This window comes from Castor canadensis, chromosome 7, assembly GCF_047511655.1.
Source record: "Castor canadensis chromosome 7, mCasCan1.hap1v2, whole genome shotgun sequence".
In the NCBI taxonomy this organism is placed as follows: Eukaryota; Metazoa; Chordata; class Mammalia; order Rodentia; family Castoridae; genus Castor; species Castor canadensis.
In genome coordinates this window covers 33,252,801-33,277,312 of record NC_133392.1, presented here as the reverse complement: position 1 = coordinate 33,277,312, position 24,512 = coordinate 33,252,801, and the positions used below count along the sequence as shown (strand labels likewise).

Sequence of the window (24,512 nt, the reverse complement as noted above, 5' to 3'; positions counted from 1 at the left end):
ACCAAAGTTTCCAGTGAACAGCTTCATTTGTGGTTCTATCTGACTTTCCAACCAATGGTGTAGCTTCTCCTGCAGTAGCACCATTGCTTGGGTGACTCCTTGCACTTCTGTCTAAGGAGCCTGGAAAAGGATTGCTCATCATGGGATCGGAAGTGATTGGCTTTATGGGACAGAAAAAACTGTTCTTGCCTCTCTACAGGCTTTCCAGTGGGTATCAAGCAAACGAGTTTCTTGTTATTTGGCTTCATAATTGAGAGACATAAATAGCTTTTTTTTTTCTTTTTGCAGCCAAGATGATTTTTTTCAAGGGAGAAAAGTGTATTTCTGAGAGAGAGAGAGAGAGAGAGAGAGATTGAGAGAGAGACAGAAAGGAGGAGGAGGAGGAGGAGGAGGAAGAGGAGGTGGTGGAGGTAGGAAGAGAACAAGAAAAGTCACAACACTACCCAGGGAATCCTTCGAGTAACTAGGGAAATGAGCTGCTGAACTCCACAGCCAATCTGTCCTTTCTGTCAATGAAAAAGACATAGGGTTTGATGTTCTTCCCGAAACGGGGCTGGCTAATTTAGCCCCTCCCACCAACCCAAGGTCTGTTATATCTCTGATCCTTGAGTACCTCTCTCACAGAAACGGACCACAGCAAGCAGAAGCTGGAAAAACAAAAACCAAAACGTGGAAAGAGGAACAAAAGCTGCTACTTATGGAAGATATAAAGGGTAAGACCAAAACTGATTTGATCTGAATCCTTAAGAAAAAAAGGAAGAAAAAAATAACCCAGACCAAAAGCAAGTACTTGAAAGAGCAAGAGGCAAAAAGCCCTGAATGAACTTTCCCACCCTCTTCCTTCTGAAAGGAGGCAGAGAAAGAACTTTGGGAAACTTTTAGGAAGCATAGCTCAGGGTCATAGTCAAGGGTGGCTCTTGAGCAGGCTGAAGGAGCTCATGAATATTCATTATTAATTTGTATGCAGATCTGGCTTTTTAGAGGCAAATCACTTTTTAAAGTCTCCTTTCCTTTTAAGAGACAGCTGCTTCATCTACAGTCTGGAGTCATCTAGCGTGGGGTTAGATCCTTACAGTGTTTGCTTGAAGATGCTGGGTTCTGTGTGTAGATTTGTTTTGTTTTCGCATTTCCTGCATACTTTCCTGTTGTGAAATTAGCAAAGGCTTCCCCTGTCGGGAGTTGGACAGACAAGTTACTGTGACAAGAGGGTGTCACAACAGGACCCAGAAGCAAGCATGTCTTCCAAAAGGCTGAAAGTTTCTTGAGATGTGTGTGTGTGTGTGTGTGTTGGTGGTGGGGGAGGTGGGGGGAGTGTGCATGTCGAGGGTAAGGGGCAAGGAGGGGTGGAGGGAGGAATAAGAGAGTTGTCTTTAAAAAGCAGGTCCTATCTGATTGACTACACTTAGATTTTGTCTGAAAACTACAAGAGCTGCCTGGTTTGCACAAATGGTGTACAGTCTCTGTCTTTTACCTCTTTTGGGCATTTTCTGCTAGGAAGGAGAGCCAGCTGCTTGCCAGCCCTTGGGAGCCAGGAATAATCTGTGTTAGCAGTGGGGCAATGTAGGGTGGCAAACCTTCTCTTCCTCATCCCTAATTTCTAATATGTTTTTATCACATAGAATGTACGGGAATAGGATAAGTAGCCAACAGATTTCTTTCTTTTTTGGCAGTACTGGGGTTTGAACTCCGGGCTTCATGTCTGCTAGGCAGGCACTCTACCACTTTGAATCACACTTCCAGCCCTTTTTGCTCTGGTTATTTTGGAGATAGAGTTCTCACTTTTTACCCAGGCCTGTCTACACGGCAATCCTTCCATTTCATGCTTTCTGACAACTCTGGGATGGCAGGCAGGTACTACCACACCCAGCTTTTTTTTCCCCATTGAGATGGGGTCTCATAAACTTTTTTGCCTAGGGCTGATCTGGAACCTCAATCCTTCCTATGTCAGCCTCCCAAGTAGCTGAGCAATCAACTCAACAGATATCTTAACAATTAAAATAATGGGACTGTTTAGATTTACTAAGTATTTTATCTTGGGGACTGTTCTAAGCATATTATATGTGCTATTTATTCCTTATATGAACCATAGGAGGTAAGTGCTGTCATCCCCATTTTCTCCAGATGACAAAGTTGAGTAATCACATAGTTAGGAAGTGGAGAATGTGGACCCAGGCAGACAGAAGCAGGGCCGAGGACTTTTCCACCCCACCCCCAACCCACCACTGTTGCTCTGCTCAGAAGGCTCTCTCTGGTGCCCTGACATTGTGGGTTCTGGTTTTGCAAATCCCTGAAGCTACTGGGGGAAATGGTGCTGTTGAAATCTCAAGTATTTGAAGGAACTTCCTTTGCAATCAAGTTCACATATATTTTTCTTATTTGGTGCTCATGGTCAATCTTTATGGTAGAGAAGTGGATATTGTTATTATGGCCTTTTTACCAAAGGCAGAAACTGAGGCTGAGAGGGATTAGGTGGCATGAATCACACTAGTGTCAGAAGTCCAGACCAGACCAGAAATCCCCTGCTTCTGGTTTCTCTTCTAACCTGCAGAGCCAGCCCAGTCATCTCTGAATTTGTGTCCCCACCCCCAGCTAGTCCTCACTCTGCCACTTTCAGTTCCCCAAGGGAACTGTTCCTTCCTTCCCTCTCAGACTGTTATGGGCACTTTCCTCTGCTTTAAAGACTTATCTAACCCTCTTTCTCCCCTTCATTCTTGAGCCAATCTGCCTTGTTTCAATTCCCGCCTCTACCATTTACTGTGTGCCTTAGTTTCCTCATCTGGAAAAATGAAGAGAATAATAATATCTACCTCATAGGGTTGCTGTAGGGACTGAATGAGGGAGATCCATGCAAGGTTCTTAGAATGGGCCTGATGTGTAGTATGTGCTCAATAAGTATTAGCTGTAGCTATTATTCCTTTAAGTCTCATCTTGAGTATTACTCTCCCCTTTAAGCCTTCTCCAACCTTTTGAGCCTAGGCTTGAACCCATCTTAGACGTTTCTACAATAGTTAGTTCATCTTTTATGCTTATGGTGACACTTGTCATATTTTCCTGCCCCCTGTATCACCTTCCTCCCTTCCTCAATTATAATTTATTTGTCTTTAGATATGTAATATCTAGTGTATTGTTCTTTCAGTCTTCAAACTCTTGCCCACTTTAATGTCAGTGTATACAGAGTGGTGGGAGAGAGGCCTTAGTCATGACAGAGGCACAGGAGGCAGCTATGGGGGTGCTCATGTGGCAGCCCTAGAGGATTTGCTGCTAGAAGCCATCCAGGAGGTAGACAGACTCTGAATACTGATTCAGGAAGATCCTTAGAACATTCAGTGGCCAGTTCTTAGAGTAGCAATTCCACAAATTTCTTCTTGAGGGCCACAATAGGTCTCTGACGTCTTTTTTCACCTTGGTGGTCACATTTACCTGTCCCCATGACAGGTTCTTGAAGTTGGTGTTTATCTTAGAGAAGATACTGAACTTCCCCAAAGGGTGGTAAACCCCAGGCTCTTGTGTAAGTTCAAAAGGTCCTTGCCAGCTTCCAGCACCTTGAGCACCTTAATGGGCACCCAAGAAGTATCTAGTAAACTAAACATTATTATTTTAGCTGATATTCATTCAAGAGCCAGGAGTCTGGTTTAAGAGGAAATCTTTTCGTCTGTAATAGGGATTTCTCCTTGCTGGTGCGTACAACTCTTTTGTACAGTTCATAAAGATATCCCTCTTGGTGGATACATGGAAAATGCATCCCTTCTGGGTAGATGATCTTAATTACTCATTTGACTCCATGCCAGGGCATCAAGTTTGGCCAGTGCAGCCCTGGCTAAATTTCAGCCCCCACGCTCCACTTAGCCAGGGATCTAGCTGGAGATTTCAGATGCCCCATAGCACTCTGACTCTGAACAGAACATCTGGTTCCATAAGTAGTGAGTGTCTCCCCAGCCCCACTTCATAGCAACTTTGCTGCCTTAGGCATTATACTCTAGTAATGAAAGAAAAACAAACACTATAGAGGCTGGCCCTGAGTAAACTAATAACGTACATTAAATTTTTTTTCAGCACCCTCCCTTTCCTCTTCCTGGCATACCTTCAAACCAAGTCAGCAAATATTACTTTGTGTCCACCATTTGTAAGTCCCTATGCTAGTTGCTTGTGATATAAACAGTTTGCTCATGATCTAGTATGGAAGGAGACATATACACAACCAAGTCTAATCAAAACCAGACTCCATGAAGTGCTACTACTAATAGCTAATATAGGTTATTTATTATGTATCAGGCACTGTAATTTTTTGTGTTGTCTCATGTAATCTTCACAACTCCATGATATTGGTTTCTGCATCTTTCTTTGCCAAGGTTATATAGCCAATAATAGGCAAGTGGGAAATTTTGACTCATATGGTTAGGCTGCAAAGCCTGGACTCCTAACGGATAAATACCACCTCCCTAACAGGCATAGTAGAAGTCTAAAGAAAGTGCCATGAAAAACAGAATTGGGAGTGATGACTTCTGGGAAAACTCAAAGAATGGAGCACTTCAGTTGGACCTAGAAAGATGAATAAAATCTGGAACCCACTAGAAACCTCTTCCCCCTCCAAGCAATACTTAAAGAACTTTTTTTTTTTAACCAAAACTGGAGCATAGATTTATGAATAAAAAATGCCAGGCTTACATCACATCTGTAATCCTGGTTTGAGGCCAGTTTGAGCAGATAGTTTGTGAGACCCCATCTCCAAAATAACCAGAGAAAAATGGACTGGAATTGTGGCTCAAGTGGTAAAGCACCTGCTTTGCAAGCACAAATCCCTGAGTTCAAACTCAAGTACCACCAAAAAAAAAAAAAAAAAGAAAAAAAAAAGAGTAGAAAGCTTCTTTTCCTTTCCAAGTTTTGTCCATTCTGGAGATTTGAAGGCAGAAGTGCAGAGACTAGCCATCATCATGAGTTAGGGATTGCCAGTCATATAATCAAATAAACCTTTACAAAGTAATCAGCTGCACACTAAACTATTTCCTTAATCATGAGTTTCCTGCATGATAATAAGGTACATCTGGCAAACAGTTTTTACAAATGATTGTGACTGGTAATGCTTTTACTTGATCAAACCACATTTCAGTGTTTTTCTCCCTTGTGTTGTCTTTTTGGTTGCTTTCTATTCTCTGTAACCAGTAATTGTGTCCAAGGGCAGCAGTGTTTAATTTCACATGCTATCATTTAGATGTTCTGGGCTCAGCCTGTGCAGAGTCAAGGTGAGGCCTGGGAAAAATCACACAGAGTTTGTTCTTTGAAATACTTTGGAGAGAGGCCCAAGGGTAGCCCCTGTGGTGAAAAACCATCCAACATTTTGATGGATTTATGGACATTCAAAGGAGAGGAGTTAACTAGCTTAGTCTTGGTGTTGGTGTGTGTGTGTGTGGTGTGTGTTTTCTGGGGCAATGTTTCTCCATCTTTAACATGCATGTGCATCACTGGGATCTTCCTAAAATGCAGATGCTCATCCAGAGACTGAGGTTGGCCACAGGTTCTGCAGTTCCAAAAAGCTCCCAGGTAATGATAGCGCTGACCCTCCACAGGCCACACTTTGACTAGCAGTATTACAGGACCATCGCATGCCAAGGTCCCAGGGCTTCTTTTGTTACCAATTGACCAAGCCCTCCCCCTCCTCCATCCCCCCACTGAGCAACAATTTCAAATCACTGATCTGTTATGTCACAGAGGATGATGGGAAGCCTAGTTAACTTTTTTTGTTCAGCAAATATATGCCCTAGAACAGGACATTGAGGCCCCAATTTGCCCTACCCTAGAAACAAGTCTGAATCTTCAGCACACCCATCTATTGTTTAAAAGGCCTACAGGTTCCCTAAGCTTCTCTTACCTCTTATTCTCGGCTTCCAGCTTGAGATGTACTGGTGCAGAACATGCTGGGTGCTGGAGTCCCTGGGACCTGGGGGTTGTGGGAGCTCTGAGTGGTAGCTGTGTACCTGGGGCATTGCTTGCACTCTGCAGAAGTAAGATGAGAATAGTTCTATGCACAAAGGCAGAAAAGTGGACAAGGAGAGGAACCCTGCATGTTCTTTAGGTTTGAAAAACTGAGGGGATTGTGAGCGTAAAGGAGGTTGTTGGAATAAAGAAGCCAGGAAAGAGGTTGTCTTACAGGCATGCAACTTGAAGTTTTTGCGATACAGTATAAAAGTGACTTTATAGACCCAGGAACAATGGCAGAACATGCCCTATGTGAACACGTGTGTTCTTCTAAAATTAAAAAAAAAATTTTCACGTAAAAGATTTTTCATAGACAAAAATACTTTAAAAAAAAATAAGCTGGCCTTGAATTTAAGATCCTTCTGCCTTAGTCTCCCAACTGCTGGGATTACAGGCTTATTCCACCACACTGGACAACGAAAATGCTCTGTAAAAGAAGACAATAAAACGTAATGCTTGAAATGAAAACTAGTAAATAATAAATGATAATGACATTTCAAAACCAGTGATCAGTGCTTTTAAAGTCTGATACGAGAAAGCATAAAAATATGTGAAAGGATTTAAGGGACTAGTTTTTGTAGTCCATATTCAAGGACTAATTTCATTTGAAATGACTAGAGATGTTTCCTTTTGATTCATAAGAAGGATGTGAACAGCTCTTGTATGTGGATGAGGTATGAATAATATAGCATATGCCTATTAAAGAAAACACAAATCATATAGATTAAGGGAAGAGTAGAAAAGTATCGCTCCTGATATTTTGGTGTATTTCTTTGAAGGTCCTTCTTACTATGCCTGGGTTGTTTCTCTCATTTAGCATTTACTTGAGTAAGACCTTGAAAAATTATGAGCTCGCACCATGATCATTAGGTTGTATATACAATTTTAAAGTCTGACTTTTAGAGTAGCAATGAATCACAAGTATCTTCCATTTTATAGTACAGTCTTTGTTAGCTTAATTTTTATAGTCACATAGTTTATTTAACAACTCCCCTGTTTTACTGAACATTTAGGTTTTTCCCATTTCCCATAAATGTCTTTGTGTAGGGAATTTTTCCATATGTAGGGGTGCACTCTGAAGATGGAATCCCAGCAGTAGAATTACTGATTTAAGTCTTGTAAATATTTTCTAAAGTTCTTGGTCACTGTTGCCAAGTTGCATTCCCAGAGGGTGGATCCTTTGTTCTCCCAAGCAGTTCCTGTTTTGCTGCATCCCTAACAGTTTTGGTGCTTTTTAAAAAAAATCTTGTCCACGCTCGTGGTTTTAGTTTGTATTGCTTTAATTACTATGAACTTGATTTTTCACATAATATGCTTCAGCTTTTGCGTACTGATTATGACCTTCCCCATTTATTACTTATTTGAATTTTATGTTTTTAAATTAATTTATGAGTGCTTCATTGCATAAAGATATTCAGCTTTTTCTGCCATACTTGCAATAATTTTCTGAATCTTCTCTAGAGTTTTTATAAAGAGAATTGCAACTGTGAATAGATCCAACATGTTTTTACATGCAGTTGTGTAGTTTTTTAAAGTAGTTTGATACTGTTCTGTTTGGGTTTTTTTGCCATAATGGGGACTGAACTCAGGTCCTTGTGCTTACAAGTGCTATACCTGTTGAGCCACACTCCTTGTCCTTTTGTTTTTAGTTTGCTTTTCAGATAGAGCTTTGCAAACTTTGCCTAGGTTGATCTTGGACTTTGATCCTCCTACCTCTGCCTCCTGAGTAGTTGGAATTATAGGTGTGCTCCATCACTCCAGTCCTGGTACTGCATTTTTATTGGCTCTTTAACCCATAGTAATTTCTAAAGTTCTAAATGATTTTTATTTTTGTTTATCTGTTATTAATTCAAATTGTGGTAACTTCATGCTTTAATGCACTTAAAATGCATTTAATATGATACAGTTGCCTATTGTCTGTTCACCTCTACATATATTTTATATAGTTTTTATGTTCCATATTTCAGTGAAATACTGAAGTTACTCCTTTTACATTTGTTTTAAATCTTCCCCTAAAAATTGGCTAATATATTTTGTCCACCTTTATTTTTAATTTTGGTGTTTTTTTTTTTTTAAGCAGTATCCCCTATAAACCATTGATTTTTTTTCAGTCAATTTTAATCTGCTTCAATAAAGGAATTGAAATTATTCATGTTTATTTTGTCTGTCATTCTCTTTTTTACTTTTCTTTATTCTCTCTAGTGTTTAATGTTTTCTCTTATGCTTTTTCTATACAGACAGTGTACTTTTGCTTATTTGTTCTTGCAGATGGTTCTGCAAAACTGTGGGTAATAGACATTTTAATTTTAATTCTATCTATGGAAATTAAATTAAATGAAAAGCATTCCTGAGTTTCAGTGTATCTTAATATCAAAGTAGAAATAAGTAACTATGATCCTATTATGAAAGAAGAATTTAAGAGCTTTTGCTTCACTGTGCCCTCCTTTTTTTATTTTAAATATTTAATCTGATGTTATCAACACCAATATTGAAAATTCTATTAGTCATTATTAACAGGGGTTTTCCTCTTTATGTAGCTGTTAATAATCAAACTCATCTCTCCATGAATGTAATAGATTTTAGTAAAGTTCTCTCACTTGCCTTTATCTGTTCTTGAGTTCTTAATCTTGATTCCTTTCAGGAGGATTGAATAAACATAGTAAAGTAAGTTCTCAGGAAGGGCATCAGTGTGGTAGAAGAGGAACATCTTGTCTTTAATATATAGAAGCTTCTCTGTCAAGTCATTGGAGATAGTCCCCCATTGTCGTGGGAAGTTTGATGCTGTGAAGAAGTTGAAGACAATTATTTTTTCAGACAGGATGGGTTTTGTTCATTATTTCTCAAATTTTAACTTGCACAAGACAACTGAGTACAGATTTCCTTTCTTAGATTTTTGCCTGAAATGGCAGTAAATTCTCTTGATTTCCAAATCCAGGACTTCTTGGAAGCAAGGAAGATTTTTCCTATCATAATTTTGATCAATGATCTTGCCTTCTTTTTTTCTTCTTCAAGGACCAATAGGTCCTTTTATATCTTATTTAATCTTTTATATCTTATTTAATTTTATATCTTATTTTATATCTTATTTAATTTCATATTTGTTTCTTTTACCTTCCTTTTATTCCTTATTTCTTTCTTTCCCTCCCTTCATTTATTTTTCATTGCATTCTGAGAATATTTTCCTCTACATCACTGATTCAATTTTCCTTAGTTGTCTCCAATATAAACTTTCACTCAACTACAAAGTTTTTGGCTTCCATAAAATCTTTTATCTTTTCATAGCAACATCCTCTTGTATCTAGTTAAACAATTAACAAATAGTTCTCTTTTTTTCATCATATCTATTTTGAAGAGAACACATTTTCCTCCATCTTTCAGTCTACTTCCTTGCAACATTTTTTGTCTAATGCCTTATATCGACAGAAGAGACTGCTTTTGTACAGTACATGAGCACAAGTGAATAAATGTGGGGTTTTTTAACCTTATTATAGAAAGGATTTAAAGTAGCTAGAATGCAAGTCTCCCTCTTGGAGGAATGTGATTACCAAATGCTAGATTCTCATCTAAATGTGAGAAGAAATCTAAATCTTCTAGGCAGAAAGGCTCACTCAGCTCCAGAAAGAAGCCAAAGTTCACTTGCCATTTTGTAATATTTCAGAAGACAGAAATTAGGGCTGTCAGAATACTGTCAATATTGTTGTCTAGGGGCTTAAAGGCACTCAGGAAGGACCCTTCTCTAGGAACCATGTTCTTGCTTTTACTTCTTCCCTACTAAGGGAAAAATCTCTGTTGAATTGGAAAATGAGCTCCTGCTCCACTGCCTTTGTTGACTAGTTCTAAGGTCCCTTTAGACTCATGGTAGACACATGGCTGCCAGTTCACAGAGGCAGAAACAAATACAACAACAAACCCGCCCCTTCCATCTTCATTCCTAGAGTATAGCTAGAGTGATCCTGCAAAGCCAAGTCTTGTGCCCATGGAGTATGGTGACAGCATAAATAAAACAGAGGGCTCAGTTGACCCTCCCAACATCCCTAAGCTTGAGAACAGTAAGAGCATATTATGGGAGAAAAGTAGCTGGGTATGACAGGAGGGGCATCGATATTTTATTTTGGGGAAAAATGTACTTCTTTTTGAGTACAGAGGTAGATTCTAGTAAGAATGTGGGAAAGTGTGAAAATATTTTCACTTATGAAATAGTGAATAGGAGGAAGAATTGGGGGGCAGGAGGAGAACTATGCATAACATTAACCGGTCTTGGCCACAGGTGTGTTCTGGTGGTCATAGGTGGCAGGTAGCAGTTATAGGTGGTCTGGCAGCTCATTGTCTCAGAATTGATCAGATGGGGCTTTGTTATTGATATGGCAGGTGCTCTGGTCCTTCCTGAATTTCAAGATTCTCTCCTGCAAAGTTACTGCAGGAGAGAATAACTCAGGATAAAGAAAACAGATACAAAATGGAGGCTGTGATGTCTAGCTTATGGGCCCAAGTAAGGAATCAGTGCTCCTCAACAAAAGCAGCTTTTAAGCACCTGCAGTAACCCAGTAGGTAACAGATACTGGGGATATTCACTAGGGCATTGGTGGCGGATGAATGGGAAGGGCTCAAGTAAGACAGTGTTTCTGAGGTAGAGTTTGAGGTAAAAGGCTAGGTGGCTTATAGGGAGGGAGGGAAAGAGAACTGTCAAGACTTATTCCAAGTTTTGTCTTAGATGATTAGGTCAGTAAGTATAAAAAAGACTGAGAATAGGATAAGGAGTAGATTTGACAGATGAGGAAAGAAACAAATTTATTTTGGGGCAAACTAAATCTGAAATGTCTATGACATTAAGCAAGGCAGAGATACTCTGATGGTTGCTGGAAATTTGCGTGGAAAGAGATGGCCAAAGTAAAGAGAGGATGGAGGATGCAATTGGAGTGTGGAGTTAGAGGTTTAGAGTACAGGCATGGATAAGTCACCCTGGAAAGTGCAGAGAATGAAAACAAGAGAATGAAAAATGAGTCTGAAGAAACACCAACATTAATAAAGGTGAGGAAGAGAAAGGGTTTAAGAAAAGAGATTCAGAAAGAATGTCTAGAAGTTAGAGATAAGCCAAAGAGAGGGTCTGAGCCTGGTAGCCAAGGAAAGTGTTTTAAGACAATATTTCAAGAAGGGCCAAAGCCAGAGAAAAGTCAAGGAGAGTGAGAATAGATATAATAGTTCTCTTTGCCTACCATACCCCACTGTCCTCTACTCCTGCCCCACAGCCAATTGCTTTTGCAAACTTGTATGCACTTATGGTTCCTATTTACAACCCTTATTCTCTCTTATGAAAAAAAATAAAAAGTGGTAAGAATTACAATGGAAGAAATATGATTTGGTTTTGGAATTTGGAGTGCATGAGAAAACATGACTAAAAGGTTTTAGGTCTTTGAAGAAACTGAAGGATGGAGTTGCCTTGAGCTGAGGGGAGAAGACTTAAGGAGGAACAAGTTTGAGTGGAAGATCAGACTCTCAGTTTTGGACATACTAAGTTTGACATACCTATCGATATGGAGATTCAAATATAGGCAGTGGATATATGCCTACATCTGGAGCTCAGGGGAGAACACTGAGCTGGAGATATAAATTTGGGTTATGAGGTGATGTTTAAACACAGAATAGATTTAAATGCAAAAAGGCTAGTTGAAATCACCATGCAAGTGGGTAGAAGAGAAGAGATAGAAAAGGGAAGATGTTTCAAGGATTGAGCTTTGGAATATTCACAAGAGGAGAAACCGTCCGAGAAAATTGGAGGGTGTGTGTGTGTATTGGGATGAGGAAGGGGATAAACTAGGATAGTATGTTGTCCTCAGAGCCAAGTAAAGAAAGGTATTTTAAGAGAAGTGGTAACCTGAGTCTCATGCTGCCCATGGGTCAGAGAAGTTGAAACTGAGGGTCAGCCATGGCATTTAGCACAGCACAGGTCAAGAGTGACATTTATAAAACACTTTTGGTGGAGTGTTGGGACAAATTCTCCCTAAAGTTGGTCCTATTGCTCTCTTCTCCCTTCTTTCATATTCCCCTTCTCTATCCCCAGATTAAGGAAGGATTTGTGACATCTGAAGAACTTGGTTGAGGGGGAGGATAGTGTGGTTCCTGAAAGGAAATTGAGAGTCCTGGTGCCAGAAGAAGGGGAAATGGACTCTTGGCAGACAACAACAACAAATATTTGCTTCAGCTAGAAATAACCTGTCCTATTTATGCCTCTGCCATCAGCTACATATAGAATCTTTTCAGAAGAAAAACATTTATGGTAAGGTATGTAACTTCCTGATACTGACAGACCACCTAGCTTATTAACATTTTCTATGAAAGAAAAGTCAGTAGCCCTCAGGCTAAACTATTCCTCCCATTCATCTGTGGGCATGACATAACTCTTATGAACAATTAGGGATACCCTTTCCCATGAGAGAAAATGGTGCTTCACAGATATATCTCTGTGTTACAAATGTTTTCTCCCATAGCCAAGAGTCACTCATTGGCCATACCCTCATACATCTGGAAGGTTCCTGAGGCTTCCATGACTTCTTTTTAAACTTGTTGGATTGGTTATTTTTTCTCCAGAATCTTACTTCACTGTAGTAATTCTTTATAAGAAGATAATCTTTCAGTGGATTCCAGTGATTGAAGAATGGCTTCATCCTTATCTTACCCCAGTCCTGGTTTATTTCGACTCACCCAATCCATTTCATCAGGTTGGTAGATGCACACCAAGGCCCACACATTAAAGCAGGTTTTACTGGTGGCCCTTCTATAATTAAGAAATTTTAAAAGGCAAGGGCAGTCTGGCCAATTCTTAACAGAGGAAATACCTTCCTCTGTTCTATAAATGTATTTATTGGGTTAAAATATTTGAAATCAACAGTTTTGTAGGTTAAAAATTGTCAAATATTGGCAATTTCTTATGATTCATCCTAACATGTAAAATAATCCTAGCTATCAAGGACATGCTATAGAAAATATTCTAATTTATTCTCAGGTAGATTCTGGAAGTACTTACCATGACTCCCAACTACCCAACCAGGACTGCTCCATGTAACTGATATATTGTGCAAGGTGCAAGTCCAGGGGTATATGGATGGTCTAACATGTAAATAGCACTCACTGGAGTTGTACAATATACAACCTGTACAAACATTTCAGCACAACTCCAAAAAACACCTTCTTATTACATCCCAACACAAAAAATTGATTATTAAATAAAAATGCAGCAATTAATTACTCAGATGCTTCCTAACTGCTCAATGGTACAAGTAGGCCCTTCTTCACCAAGTTGCTAGGTTTTACTATGGCAATGTTCTAGAGGCATATAAACAGTTAAATCTGATTGGAAGTCCTTATGTATTTCTGCCTCATCATGTGTTCAAAACACCCATCCTCAGGTATTATATCTATATTACTCAAAAGATGTTTCTAATGACTGACAAGATAAGGAAAACTGGCAAGACTCAAGCAGACCACTAACCCAAAGAAAGAAAAAGCACACATTTCAAACCAGAGGACCAATGGAAGCTGTGTATGGTACATTGTTTCTATCATCTACTGCCCAATAACAGAGTAGAACCCAGACTCTGTTCTCCAGCAAGCAAACCACCTGACCACAAGTGGACAGATGGAGGCTTTGACTCTTAAAGATCAACAGGTGGCTTATAGGTAAGGAAGTGTTGATGGCTAAAACGTATGAGAAAATGTTCATTTTCTGGTAATAAACAAAGGAAATTAAAACAATGAGGTGCTGTTTTTTCCATATCAAAAGTCAAAGTTTTAAACTTTTTTTTTAATGACCAGTGTTACTAAAGATGCAGGAAAACTAATATTCCCAAAACTGTTGGCCAATGCATAATTGGTAAACTTGTCTGGATAGCAGTATAGATATGCTTATTTAAAGCTTTAAAAATATGTATACCCTGATACAACACATCTACTTCAAAAACTTTTCCTAGGTAAAGCATCCTGGGTGTATGCATAGATGTACTTACAAGGACATTTATTAAAATGTTATTTGTAATAGTGAACCATGTGAAATAACCTAAAATTATGTATAGCCATATGTGAAACAATAATAAAATGATGATGGAAAAGAATTTACAAAAATAGAAAAAAGTATTAAGAGAAAAAAACATGTCATAAAGTTGAGCATGCAAGACCCATTTTATTAAAAAATTTATTTAAACACTAAATGTGTATAGGAAGAACACTGAGAAGATATACAGTGAACTAGTAAGGATTATTTATAGATAAAGTGAGATTTTATTTCCTTCTTTATACTTTTCTGTATTTTCCACATTTTAACAAGCATTTAATATTATTTTTGCAAGAAATTATTTTTGTAAGAAATAATTAATGCTATTTAGAAAAGTCTGTCATTTTAAGTTAAATGGAAAGTAACTAACTGACTAGTAAAAAATTAAGCAGCTTTAGAAAGAATATGTGAACCATAGTAAATTGCCTATTAGCCTTATTTTTCATATGCTAGTATAATTTTTGTATTAACTTGCCACAAATCTACAAAAATGAGAAGTTTGACTTTCTGATAGTAAGTACAATAACCAAATATCAAGAAATGAGACACATATAGCTCATAAAAATAAATTCTAAAAAAAATCTGAGTTTGAATTAAGAAAAGGAGGTAGAAGTAAGAATGAAACTGAAATGAGGAAATTGTGAGTTTAAAAAAAGCATGTGTTGAAAAACTGAAAACTACAGGGAAAAAGGAACCCTTTTACACTGTTGGTGGGAATGTAAGCTAGTACAACCACTCTGGAAAAAATTTGGAGGCTACTTAAAAAGCTAGACATCGATCTACCATTTGATCCAGCAATACCACTCTTGGGGATATACCCAAAAGACTGTGACACAGGTTACTCCAGAGGCACCTGCACACCCATGTTTATTGCGGCACTATTCACAATAGCCAACCTATGGAAACAGCCAAAAACACCCACCACTGACAAATGGATTAAGAAAATGTGGTATCTATACACAATGGAATTTTATGCAGCCGTGAAGAAGAACGAAATGTTATCATTCACTGGTAAATGGATGGAATTGGAGAACATCATTCTGAGTGAGGTTAGCCTGGCCCAAAAGACCAAAAATCGTATGTTCTCCCTCATATGTGGACATTAGATCAAGGGCAAACACAACAATGGGATTGGACTTTGAGCACATGATAAAAGCGAGAGCACACAAGGGAGGGATGAGGATAGGTAAGACACCTAAAAAACTAGCTAGCATTTGTTGCCCTTAATGCAGAGAAACTAAAGCAGATACCTTAAAAGCAACTGAGGCCAATAGGAAAGGGGACCAGGAACTAGAGAAAAGGTGAGATCAAAAAGAATTAACCTAGAAGGTAACACACATGCACAGGAAATCAATGTGAGTCAATGCCCTGTATAGCTATCCTTATCTCAACCAGCAAAACCCCTTGTTCCTTCCTATTATTGCTTATACTCTCTCTTCAACAAAATTAGACATAAGGGCAAAATAGTTTCTGCTGGGTATTGAGGGGGTGGGGGGTAGAGGGAGGGGGTGGAGTGGGTGGTAAGGGAGGGGTGGGGGCAGGGGGGGGAAATGACCCAAGCCTTCTATGCACATATGAATAAAAAAAAAAAAAAAGGAGGATTCCCCCCCCCACCAACTGCAGAGTCATCAGAGAGAGCCTGATTTGCCAGCAGAAACTTGGATTTTAGGTTTCTATTCTTCAAAACTGTGAGACAACAAATTCTGTTATTTTGAGCTAACCAGTTTGAGTATTTTGTTGCAATTTCTCAGGAAATAAAAGCAATCTTAGTTTCCTTCTTTTAAGGAATTTTCCAAAGCATGCAAACTTTTTATCAAAAACAAAACATATTGTAGTAGATACTTTCTTTTTTCCTTTTTCCCTCAATAAATATCAGTATGTCCAAAAAAAAAAAAGAAAAACTGAAAACTATTAAACTCTTAAAGCATCAACACAATAAGATCAGCAACAATTCTTCTTTTTCTGCCTTGCAAACAGTTCCCTAGCAATAGTTCCACTAGAGGATCCAAAGAAATCCAGTAACTGTCCTCTGGTAGAATGGACCCGGATAATCACCTAGTTCATTCTCCTGATTTTTTAATTTGATAGGCTGAGCTGATGTTTTAAAAATATTTTCATAAAGCATTACATGTGTATAGTTTAAAGCCAAGTTTAGTAAGTTATAACAAAGGACTGCTGTCACTGTCCTACCACTTTCCTCTCTCCCATCTCCAAGTCATACTCCCCAGTGAAGCTGCTTTTAACTGTTTCAGAATGTCTTCTGGTATTTGGTTTATACTGCTAATTTAGGTATCAATTGATTTCCTATTGTGGTAGCTGAATTCTTCTCTCTCCAAGTCTTTCCTGGATGTGGATATTATAATCTTGGGTTAAGTCAGTATTCACTGTTTACCTCAGAATGTCTATGTAAGTATTGTTTGTACTTTAGATTTCATTTTCCATACAGCTTTTAAATTTACTGACTTTAATAAGACTTCATTTCTTTACTTGCTAAGTTTTCCATGTTTCTATTAGTAATTCTTTTTCCAAGCCTCATTAAATCCAAATGTGATTCAATTTCCACAGTCAATAGATTTAACAGGTGTTTTATTCTTTTATTTCTTTCCTCTTCTTTTCTTTTCTTTTTTTTTGAACTTCCATTCTGAATCCTGTTTTAGTATCAACAGGCTGCCATTCTGGGACCCCCTTGGTTTCTCTCCTACATTGATTCTTACGTTGTACTGTATCTCTTCCTCTTTTTAGGTTCACAACCTCATTTGGTTGGAGCACATCCTTTAGTAACTTCCTGAGAAAAGACACATTGGCAAAAAATGTTGAAGATTTTGTATCTTTTAGAATCAAAATTCTAAAAGTTTAATGGTGTTCTTATTGCTGAGTCTTTTTATGTCAGTTTTTGCTTCTATCCTAACCTCTATTTCCAGGAAACATTTAGGATCTTTTCTTCAGCCCTTGTGCACTATTTGCAGTGATGCATGTGTTTTATTTTCTCTGTTGTGATACATTTATTTCATCCATTGTGTGTGCATTTGGCCCCTTCCATCTAGAGATTTATATCTTTCAGCTCTGAAAAATTTCTTAGATTATTACTATCAAATTATTCCTTCCTACAATTTTGTCTTTGCTCCCATTCTGAAAAGACTATACATGAGATTTATCTCCTGTATTAATAATTTCACTTTTTTGTTTGTTTTCTTGTTGTACTCTGACATTTGGTTCTACTTTCTAGGATATTTTCTCAACTTTATCTTTCAATCTTTTTGTTAAAATTTCTTATTATCATTGTTACAGTATAAAATCCTAAAAGTTTTTAAAATTTTTCTGATGATTTGTTTAAACAAAATGCTCTCTTTTGAGTATGAAATATTTTCTCGTCTTTGGGGTAGTAATTGACATTTTCTTCTGTTTCCTCTATTTTGAGTATGTCTTTATTTGTTTTGTTTTCATTTCTGTTTTTGATGTTAAAGACTTTAACATATTATCTTATTTAATCTTCATTCAATCATCAGATTGATGTGATCATTATCTTTATTTTATAGTTATTGGATCTTAGAGAGTATATTATTGTTTTATTTTTTCTTACTATGGATGTCTAAACAATTTATCATGGAGCAGCTAAATCCATAATTCAGTTTATCAATTCAGTTGGATTTTCTATTGAATCCTTAAAGTCTCTCCTCAGTGCCTCAGTCCAATACTTTGACCTCCCCCCTTAAGTTCTCTCACTGCACTGGACAACTCAATCTTTTTCAGATTGAATGAAAAATTTTCTCTTTCCTGTTATCTTCCTTCTGTCATTAGTACTAGTTCTTCACTCTGGACTATAGAGATTCTTTCCCACATGTAAATTCCCTTTCATAGGAGCTAGCTTCACATCTGCCATTCCTCGGCCCGAAGAGGCCTATAGGTAATTCTGCCAAACTCTGATTGGCTAACATTTTTTGAAATCTTTGGGCTATCTCCTGGTTGTCAAGGTCTCACTTTAAATGTGTGGCTGTAACTTAGTACAAAATTCAAATATGCTTTGAAGAACAACCTTGAATGAGATACTGTGATTTTATTAATACACCTTACAGTTGGTGTCATATACTATAACTTCTTCCTAGTTTTGATATGGTTATCATTAATTATAATTTCTAGTACTGCTTACTTCTACTTCCTTCTTTTCAATATTAGGATTATATATGTGTTGTGCCTTTTGTTGGTTATTAATTTTGCTTCTTAGGGTCTTTTTCAAGACTAGCTACACTTGACAATAACCTTAAATGGAGGTGCTAAGGTGATTTTAAAAATAAAAAAATCTTGTTAATGTAAAGTACATAAACAAAACATATCATGTATTTTAAAAAATGAAAGTACAATATAATGGGAGCTTTCTAGTTATCATGTTCAGCACTTTGTATACATCATTTCATTTGACGTTTATAACAGCCTTAGGAGAGGAGACATTCTGTATTCTCATTTTAGAGACGGGAATTGAGGTCAGTGTCATACCCCTGTGAGGCCAGAGGTATGGTGCAGACCTAGAAATGCCAGCTCATGGTATTACTGCTGTGACCTAGGGAAATGAAGCACTTTCATTATGTTTTATGCTAGTTATAGCTGACCTTGTCAGATGGAATTATTTTATAAAACCTACTGAGGGATACTATATAGTTATCTTCTTTAACAGATAATAAGGAAGGTAAAAACTTTTATTCAATAGGTCAAGAAGATGAAAAAGACATTTTGAGCATTAATTTTTATTTCCAGTACCAGGAATGTTTAGGCCATCAAACATTCAAATCAGTGCAAGCATGTATATGTGAATGAGTACATTAGTGAATGAACTAATGATTGAGTGAATGAATGCAGGTATAAAACACAGTGATGTCAAGATCTTTTAAAGCATTTAGAGCTATTTGTCCCTACACTAAGTCCTCCATATATTGTTTTGCTTTATGAGTTAGCATATCTGCTCTTTGTAATTTTTTTCTGCACTGTCAGTGTTCTAAATAGAATATCTACAGACATGAGATGTGCCCAAAGCTCTTTGTAAGAGGGAGAGAGTATAAAGTTTCCCTAGACAATTCAGATTATTGTATCCAAGGGACAGGAACAAACTCATCTGATTCAGGCTGTCTGTATCCAAAGGCTTTGATCTGAGGTACGGGGTCCAGCTGCAGGGGTATCTCGGGAATACATTCTTGGTCTGTGTAAGTCTCTGTCAGCCAGAGAGATGCTGGAAACTGAATTCAGACCCTGTGTGAAAGGACTGGACTGAAACAAGTGGAGAGAGGCAGCCCGTACCAGTTTGGTAAACATTTGGAATTAGGCTCTAGTATTAGGGTGGAATCAAAATAAGAGCCAGGACTTGGGTAATCAGACAATGTCACTTAAACAGACTACTACACACTCTGGAATAGATTTAGCAAGGAAGTGTGCTCAGATTCTCCCAAAGGAGAAATTAAATTTCAAGACACTTGACCACAGGAGTGGGAGCAATAGTGGGTTTTCCAGATGCTTTCCCACTCAGGTGAAGAAGTCCATAATATATTCCAGGAACTGGGTGGGACTGATCCTAAGAAGGCAAACATATTATGTCTTCACTAGGGCAAGGCAGAGCTGGATAGGGAGAGAAAGAGAGACAAATCACTGGTAGAAGTTCTATGAGTAAGAGCTCCTTTATCTTCTTTGGATTTTTAAAAAAATCTTCCTGTTTGTTTGTGTCACTTTCAAAATATGCTGCTCTGAACTAAAGATAACACTGAAAACCTAATGGGAGATGTGATCTAAAGTGATCCAAAAGGGATAGTATTGTGCTGGGTTCTATGCTGATTAACTTTTACTACCTTGTTTACCCCAGCAACAATCATTTTTGCTCCATATAGAGCATTTCCTTCACCCCCAAATGTTCCCTCATAAAAGGATGTGGTGATGCACACTTATAATCCCAGCACTCAAGAGGAAGAGACAGGAGGATGGCGAATTTGAGGCCAGCCTGGGTTACATAGTGACACTGTCTCAAAAAAAAAAACAAAAAACAAGTTCCCTCATGACTCAGTACATGTTTATCTTGGGTGATTTATTGAGTAAAGAACTGAAATTTACACCATGGATAGTATATTTCGTTTTTGTTTCACATTTGAAGAAAGATACCAACAATCTAGGTGGCTGTTCTTAGAATGAAGAAAGATCCAGAAACCATGACATATAAAGAATATGTCAACAGAGGTAGTGAGAATGAATGTGAATGCTATCAATGTGGCAGTGCAATGCAAAGATGGGAAACTTGCTCTTAGTGAACTAGGAAGTTTCACCAAAATATTTAGAGACTAAAACATGAACCTGGCAAAACAATCTGTTACAGGACTGTTTAGGGAAGCCCTGTGTTGTAGGATAGCTGGTCATAAATAAGTAGGATGTGAAGAAAGAAGAAAGTATTTCCCTCTTGCCTTGGTGACTCCATTCATTCTGCATTAGTTCGTCTCAGCTATTCCTGTGTTTCTTATTTCTTTTTTCCCACCGTCACCCCATTCCTTTATCTGTTTCTGAATTGATTCTGAAGTCCTAAGTTTACTTTTCAATTCCTTGTCCTCTGGACCACACATCTTATTGGCGTGAGGTTTCTTTGACAATAGTAGGGATGATGGGGTAAAAGCATGGGAAGAGAATGTCTAGGATAAAAAGGCACTGAGCTGGAAGTAGAAACTTTTCTTGAATTTAATGCTCAACCACATATAGGTTGGGTAAGCTCCCTTGCTCCTTGGTCATTGGTCAGCTTTCCCACACTGCAGTGTGTGTGCGTGTGTCCTCTGTGACCTATTTGGGAATCAAAGAAGGGAGTGGGCACAAATGCATTTTGTAAATTGTTATTGAAACCATCAAAACATAAAATTTTATGAGTGGCATTGTTATTATCCATATGCCCATTCACTGGACCTAGTTTAACTAGCTCCTTAATTCATAATGATTTGTACAGTGGAGTCATCACTGTGTTGGAGCCTTAAATGGAGACTTTGTCCATGATTTCCCAAAGTCATCCACCAGCACAGTCACATGACACCAGAAAAGCAAAGCTTGTTTGTTAATTGGTCTCAAGTACTGTCAGTTTCAAATGAAGGTGTCTGGGGTTCCTGGGCCCACACATCAAGAGAACATTTCAAAGAAACAGGCTAAATCTTGACTAAACTTTAGAGCAAATATACACTCTTCTCGTTACTTTACCCTTCCTAAAAAAGCTAACAGAGTTTACTTGTTTGGGTGTGAGTGAGCATGTGTGTATCACCTTGTTCAAGCTTCTTTTCCCAAGCTCTTCCTTGCTTATCCCATATTAAAGATAGAATAACACAATATTCAAGGTTGCTTGCACTCAAGGTCTTGTACTTGTTAAGCAGTATATCACTTGAGTGATGCCCATAGCCCTTTTTACCTTTATTTATTTATTATTCACTTATTCATTTTTTTACTTATTTTTTGGAGGTACTACAGTTTGAACTCAGGGCCTGGTGCTTGCTAGGTAGGCACTCTACAACTTGAGCCACACCCCAGCCCTTTTCTCTTTAGGTGTTTTTCAAATAGGGTCTCATATTTATCTAGACTGTGATCCTCCAATTTATACTTCTCAGGTTGTTGGGTTGCAGCTGTGTACCACCATGATCGGCTTTTATTGATTGAGATGGGGTCTCACTAACTTTTTGCCTGGACTGGTTTCAAACCACAATCCTCCCAATCTCTGCTTCCTGAGGCTTTTACTTATTTTTCAGATGGGGTTTTGTGGGTTTTGCCTGGGTTGACATTGAACTACGATGCTGCTACCTACACCTGCTCTTAAGCTGGACATATAGACATGAGCTACTGTGCCCAGCCCCAGGTTTTTATATTATCTTCTATTTTAGGACTTTGACAGAATTGCTAGATATGTTTGCTAAGTAGCATTAAGACTTTTCTAATTCACAGGTATGCAAAGAAAGAAAAATATCCCTTTATAGTCTTTCTGGCATTTGATTGTAGGAAAGATATTTGAACTTATTTTTAGGATGAGTCACATGATAGAATAACAAATATTTGTGGTTGCCTTGGAAACTCAGCTTCCAAATATTACTGATCATAGAAAGGGGGAACAGATTAGGAGTTGGGGCAATTTAGTGAATAAGTAATAGAACCACAGGAAGCCTGAGAATAAGGGTGAGTAGGTAGATAATTTAGACAAAAACGTAGGTTCCTAGATAATTTTGTTATTTTTGTCTGCTTCTGATTACTACACCATGCCTTCCTCAAGAAGGAATGTAGTTGGATGCTTTATATAACCAAGTGCTTTTCTTGTTCATTTATTAAAAGGCAAAATCAGGTAGCAGTTTGACCATTTACTAAATTGTCCATATGCCAGGGTAGGTAGTAAAGATCCAAGTATAGCCAGATGCAGTGGCTTACACTTGTAACCCCATCTACTCAGGAATTAGAGATTGTGAGGATGGTGGTCTGAGGTCAGCCCGGACAAAAAGTTAGCAAGATCCCATCTTAACCAATGAGCTTGGCATGATGGCAGGCACCGTCATTCTAGCCATGTAAAAGATGAAAACAGGAGGATTGCAGTCTCGGCTGGCCTGGGCAAAAATGTGAGACCCTACTGGAAAAACATAGCAAAAAGGGCTAGGGGTGGCTCAAGTGGTAGAGTGCTTGCCTAGCAAGGGCAAGGCCTCAGGTTCAAATCACAATGCCCCCCTCCAAAAAAAAAAAAAAAGATCAAAGGACACTGAATCCAAGAAGTCCAGTTTCTTGTATTCCTGGATCTTTTCTGAAATATCCTGTCATATGTGGCATTTAACGAGGCAGCACTAGCTAGTCAAAAACAAAACTTACTTAAAATATATAGACTTTAAGGATGTTTTATGTGGGTTTCTGCCAGCATTTCCAACACTGACTTTTACCAGCAGCTCTTTGTTCTAGCCAACCTCAGAGATCTGAGAACTCCAGTGAGTGCTGTTGTCTTGTGCAGAGAATGGGGCTAATGAGAGCCTGGGAAAAACACTCTGCTTTGTTCCCAAGTTCTTTGGTGGACCCACCAAGGAAGTGGTCATTCTAGAGACCAGTAGCTATATGGGCTTTTGGGTTGCAAACTGCCTGTGCCTTGCTATTTCCTCAGGAATTACTTGATGTATACCCACAGCACCCAGGACCTGTTGGAAAGCTACCACAGGCCAGCAGACAATGAAGAAGGAGAGGAAAGAGTTACCTGTTGAGGGAGGAAGTAAAGCTGGAGGCTGGGGTAGTGACAGCAAGATAGGAGCATTAATGTCTGCAAAGCCCTGAGGTTAATACCACTCTGCTCCAGCAGGCCAAGGTAATGTTAGGGGAGTGCAGGCCTAAGGAGTGTGTGTAGGAGGCATGGTGACAAGAACTGCACTCAGTTGCCTGAGGTAATGGGGGGTGTAGGAAACACAGTATCAAGCTCTAAAGCTGCATATCAGAGCTTCATGGAGGTTCTGATGAGTCTTTGATGAGGACATAGCAGCCCAAATGCCTAGACAGCCATTGTGGCTTTTATCCCCTTCCATCCTCAAAAGAGCTCTTCTCTGACTCTGTTCCTCTGTCTGCATCTCATGCTGCGGGTGGACAACTTCCTATGGTTGTTATAACTTGCCTTCAAGAAGGTCCCTTTTTCCAGGCCAAAATTCCATTGATCTAAAACAAAAGAGGAATCAGAGTGTTCAAGTATTCATTCTAGTTTGCTTCTTACTAGCTAGTATAAAACCTTAGCCAGGTAACTTAATAATTAACTTCTATGAGTATTGGTTTTTCATTTATAAAATGCCTTTGATAGTTGTACTTAGTTTCAAAGTTTAAATGAAGTAATGCAAACCCATCTGTAGTTGGCTTTAGTTTAAGCAGAAGTTGCCCAAACAATCTGTTTTGGCCAAGATCATAAGGTCACAGGACATAAGACTGGCCACAAAACCAACCTAGCATTTTCTGAGGCAGAAACCACCTGTGAAAATTTTTCTCAGAAGGGGACTGTATTAACTGGCTGCACTTGCTCAAAGTAAGTACATGGGTAGGTAGATGAGAATGGAAAAGAAAAGAGTTAAATGAATTTCAGTTTCTCCTAATAACTAAAACCATAGACTTCTCAGAATCAGTCAGTCTTGTGTTCAGTTTCCTGCTCTGTACTTATCACCTGTGGGGCCATGAGCACATTAGTAAACCTTCTGACCTCTGGTTTCCTCAAGTGCAAAGTAGACTAGTGATATCCGCAGAGTTGTGAAGATTCCACGGACACTGCATGTAAAATGCCTGGTAACCAGCAAGCACATATCACCTGTGGGAATGACTACGAGGGTAACAGGAGATTTCCTCAGCCTAGAGTTTGGTGCTACTGTTCCTGTTATTTAAGGATATGGGAAGGAGACAGTGTGGGTACTTGCTAAAACTGGATGCTGGTGAAGTAGATGCATTTATTGGAGCCTCTCTTCTCCCTCCTTTTTCCTTATGTCCTCCCACCTGGCCACCCAGTGCCTGA

General features: G+C 38.5%; 1 protein-coding gene across 2 annotated transcripts in view; it reads left to right on the top strand.

The window, feature by feature from the left end:
- The first annotated feature begins 458 nt into the window (after positions 1–458).
- Positions 459–24,512, top strand: part of Entpd1 (ectonucleoside triphosphate diphosphohydrolase 1) — a 123,196-nt gene continuing 99,142 nt past the window's right edge. The window contains exons 1-2 of one of the 2 annotated variants that reach the window (XM_074078636.1): positions 459–713; positions 12,032–12,252. Coding sequence is in view for 1 of the 2 variants with exons in the window: in XM_020175081.2 (XP_020030670.1) it covers positions 698–713 (16 nt within the window). In the remaining variant the exon portion in view is untranslated. The remainder of the gene's footprint in view (positions 714–12,031; positions 12,253–24,512) is intronic. The other variant, XM_020175081.2, reaches the window with a different exon arrangement.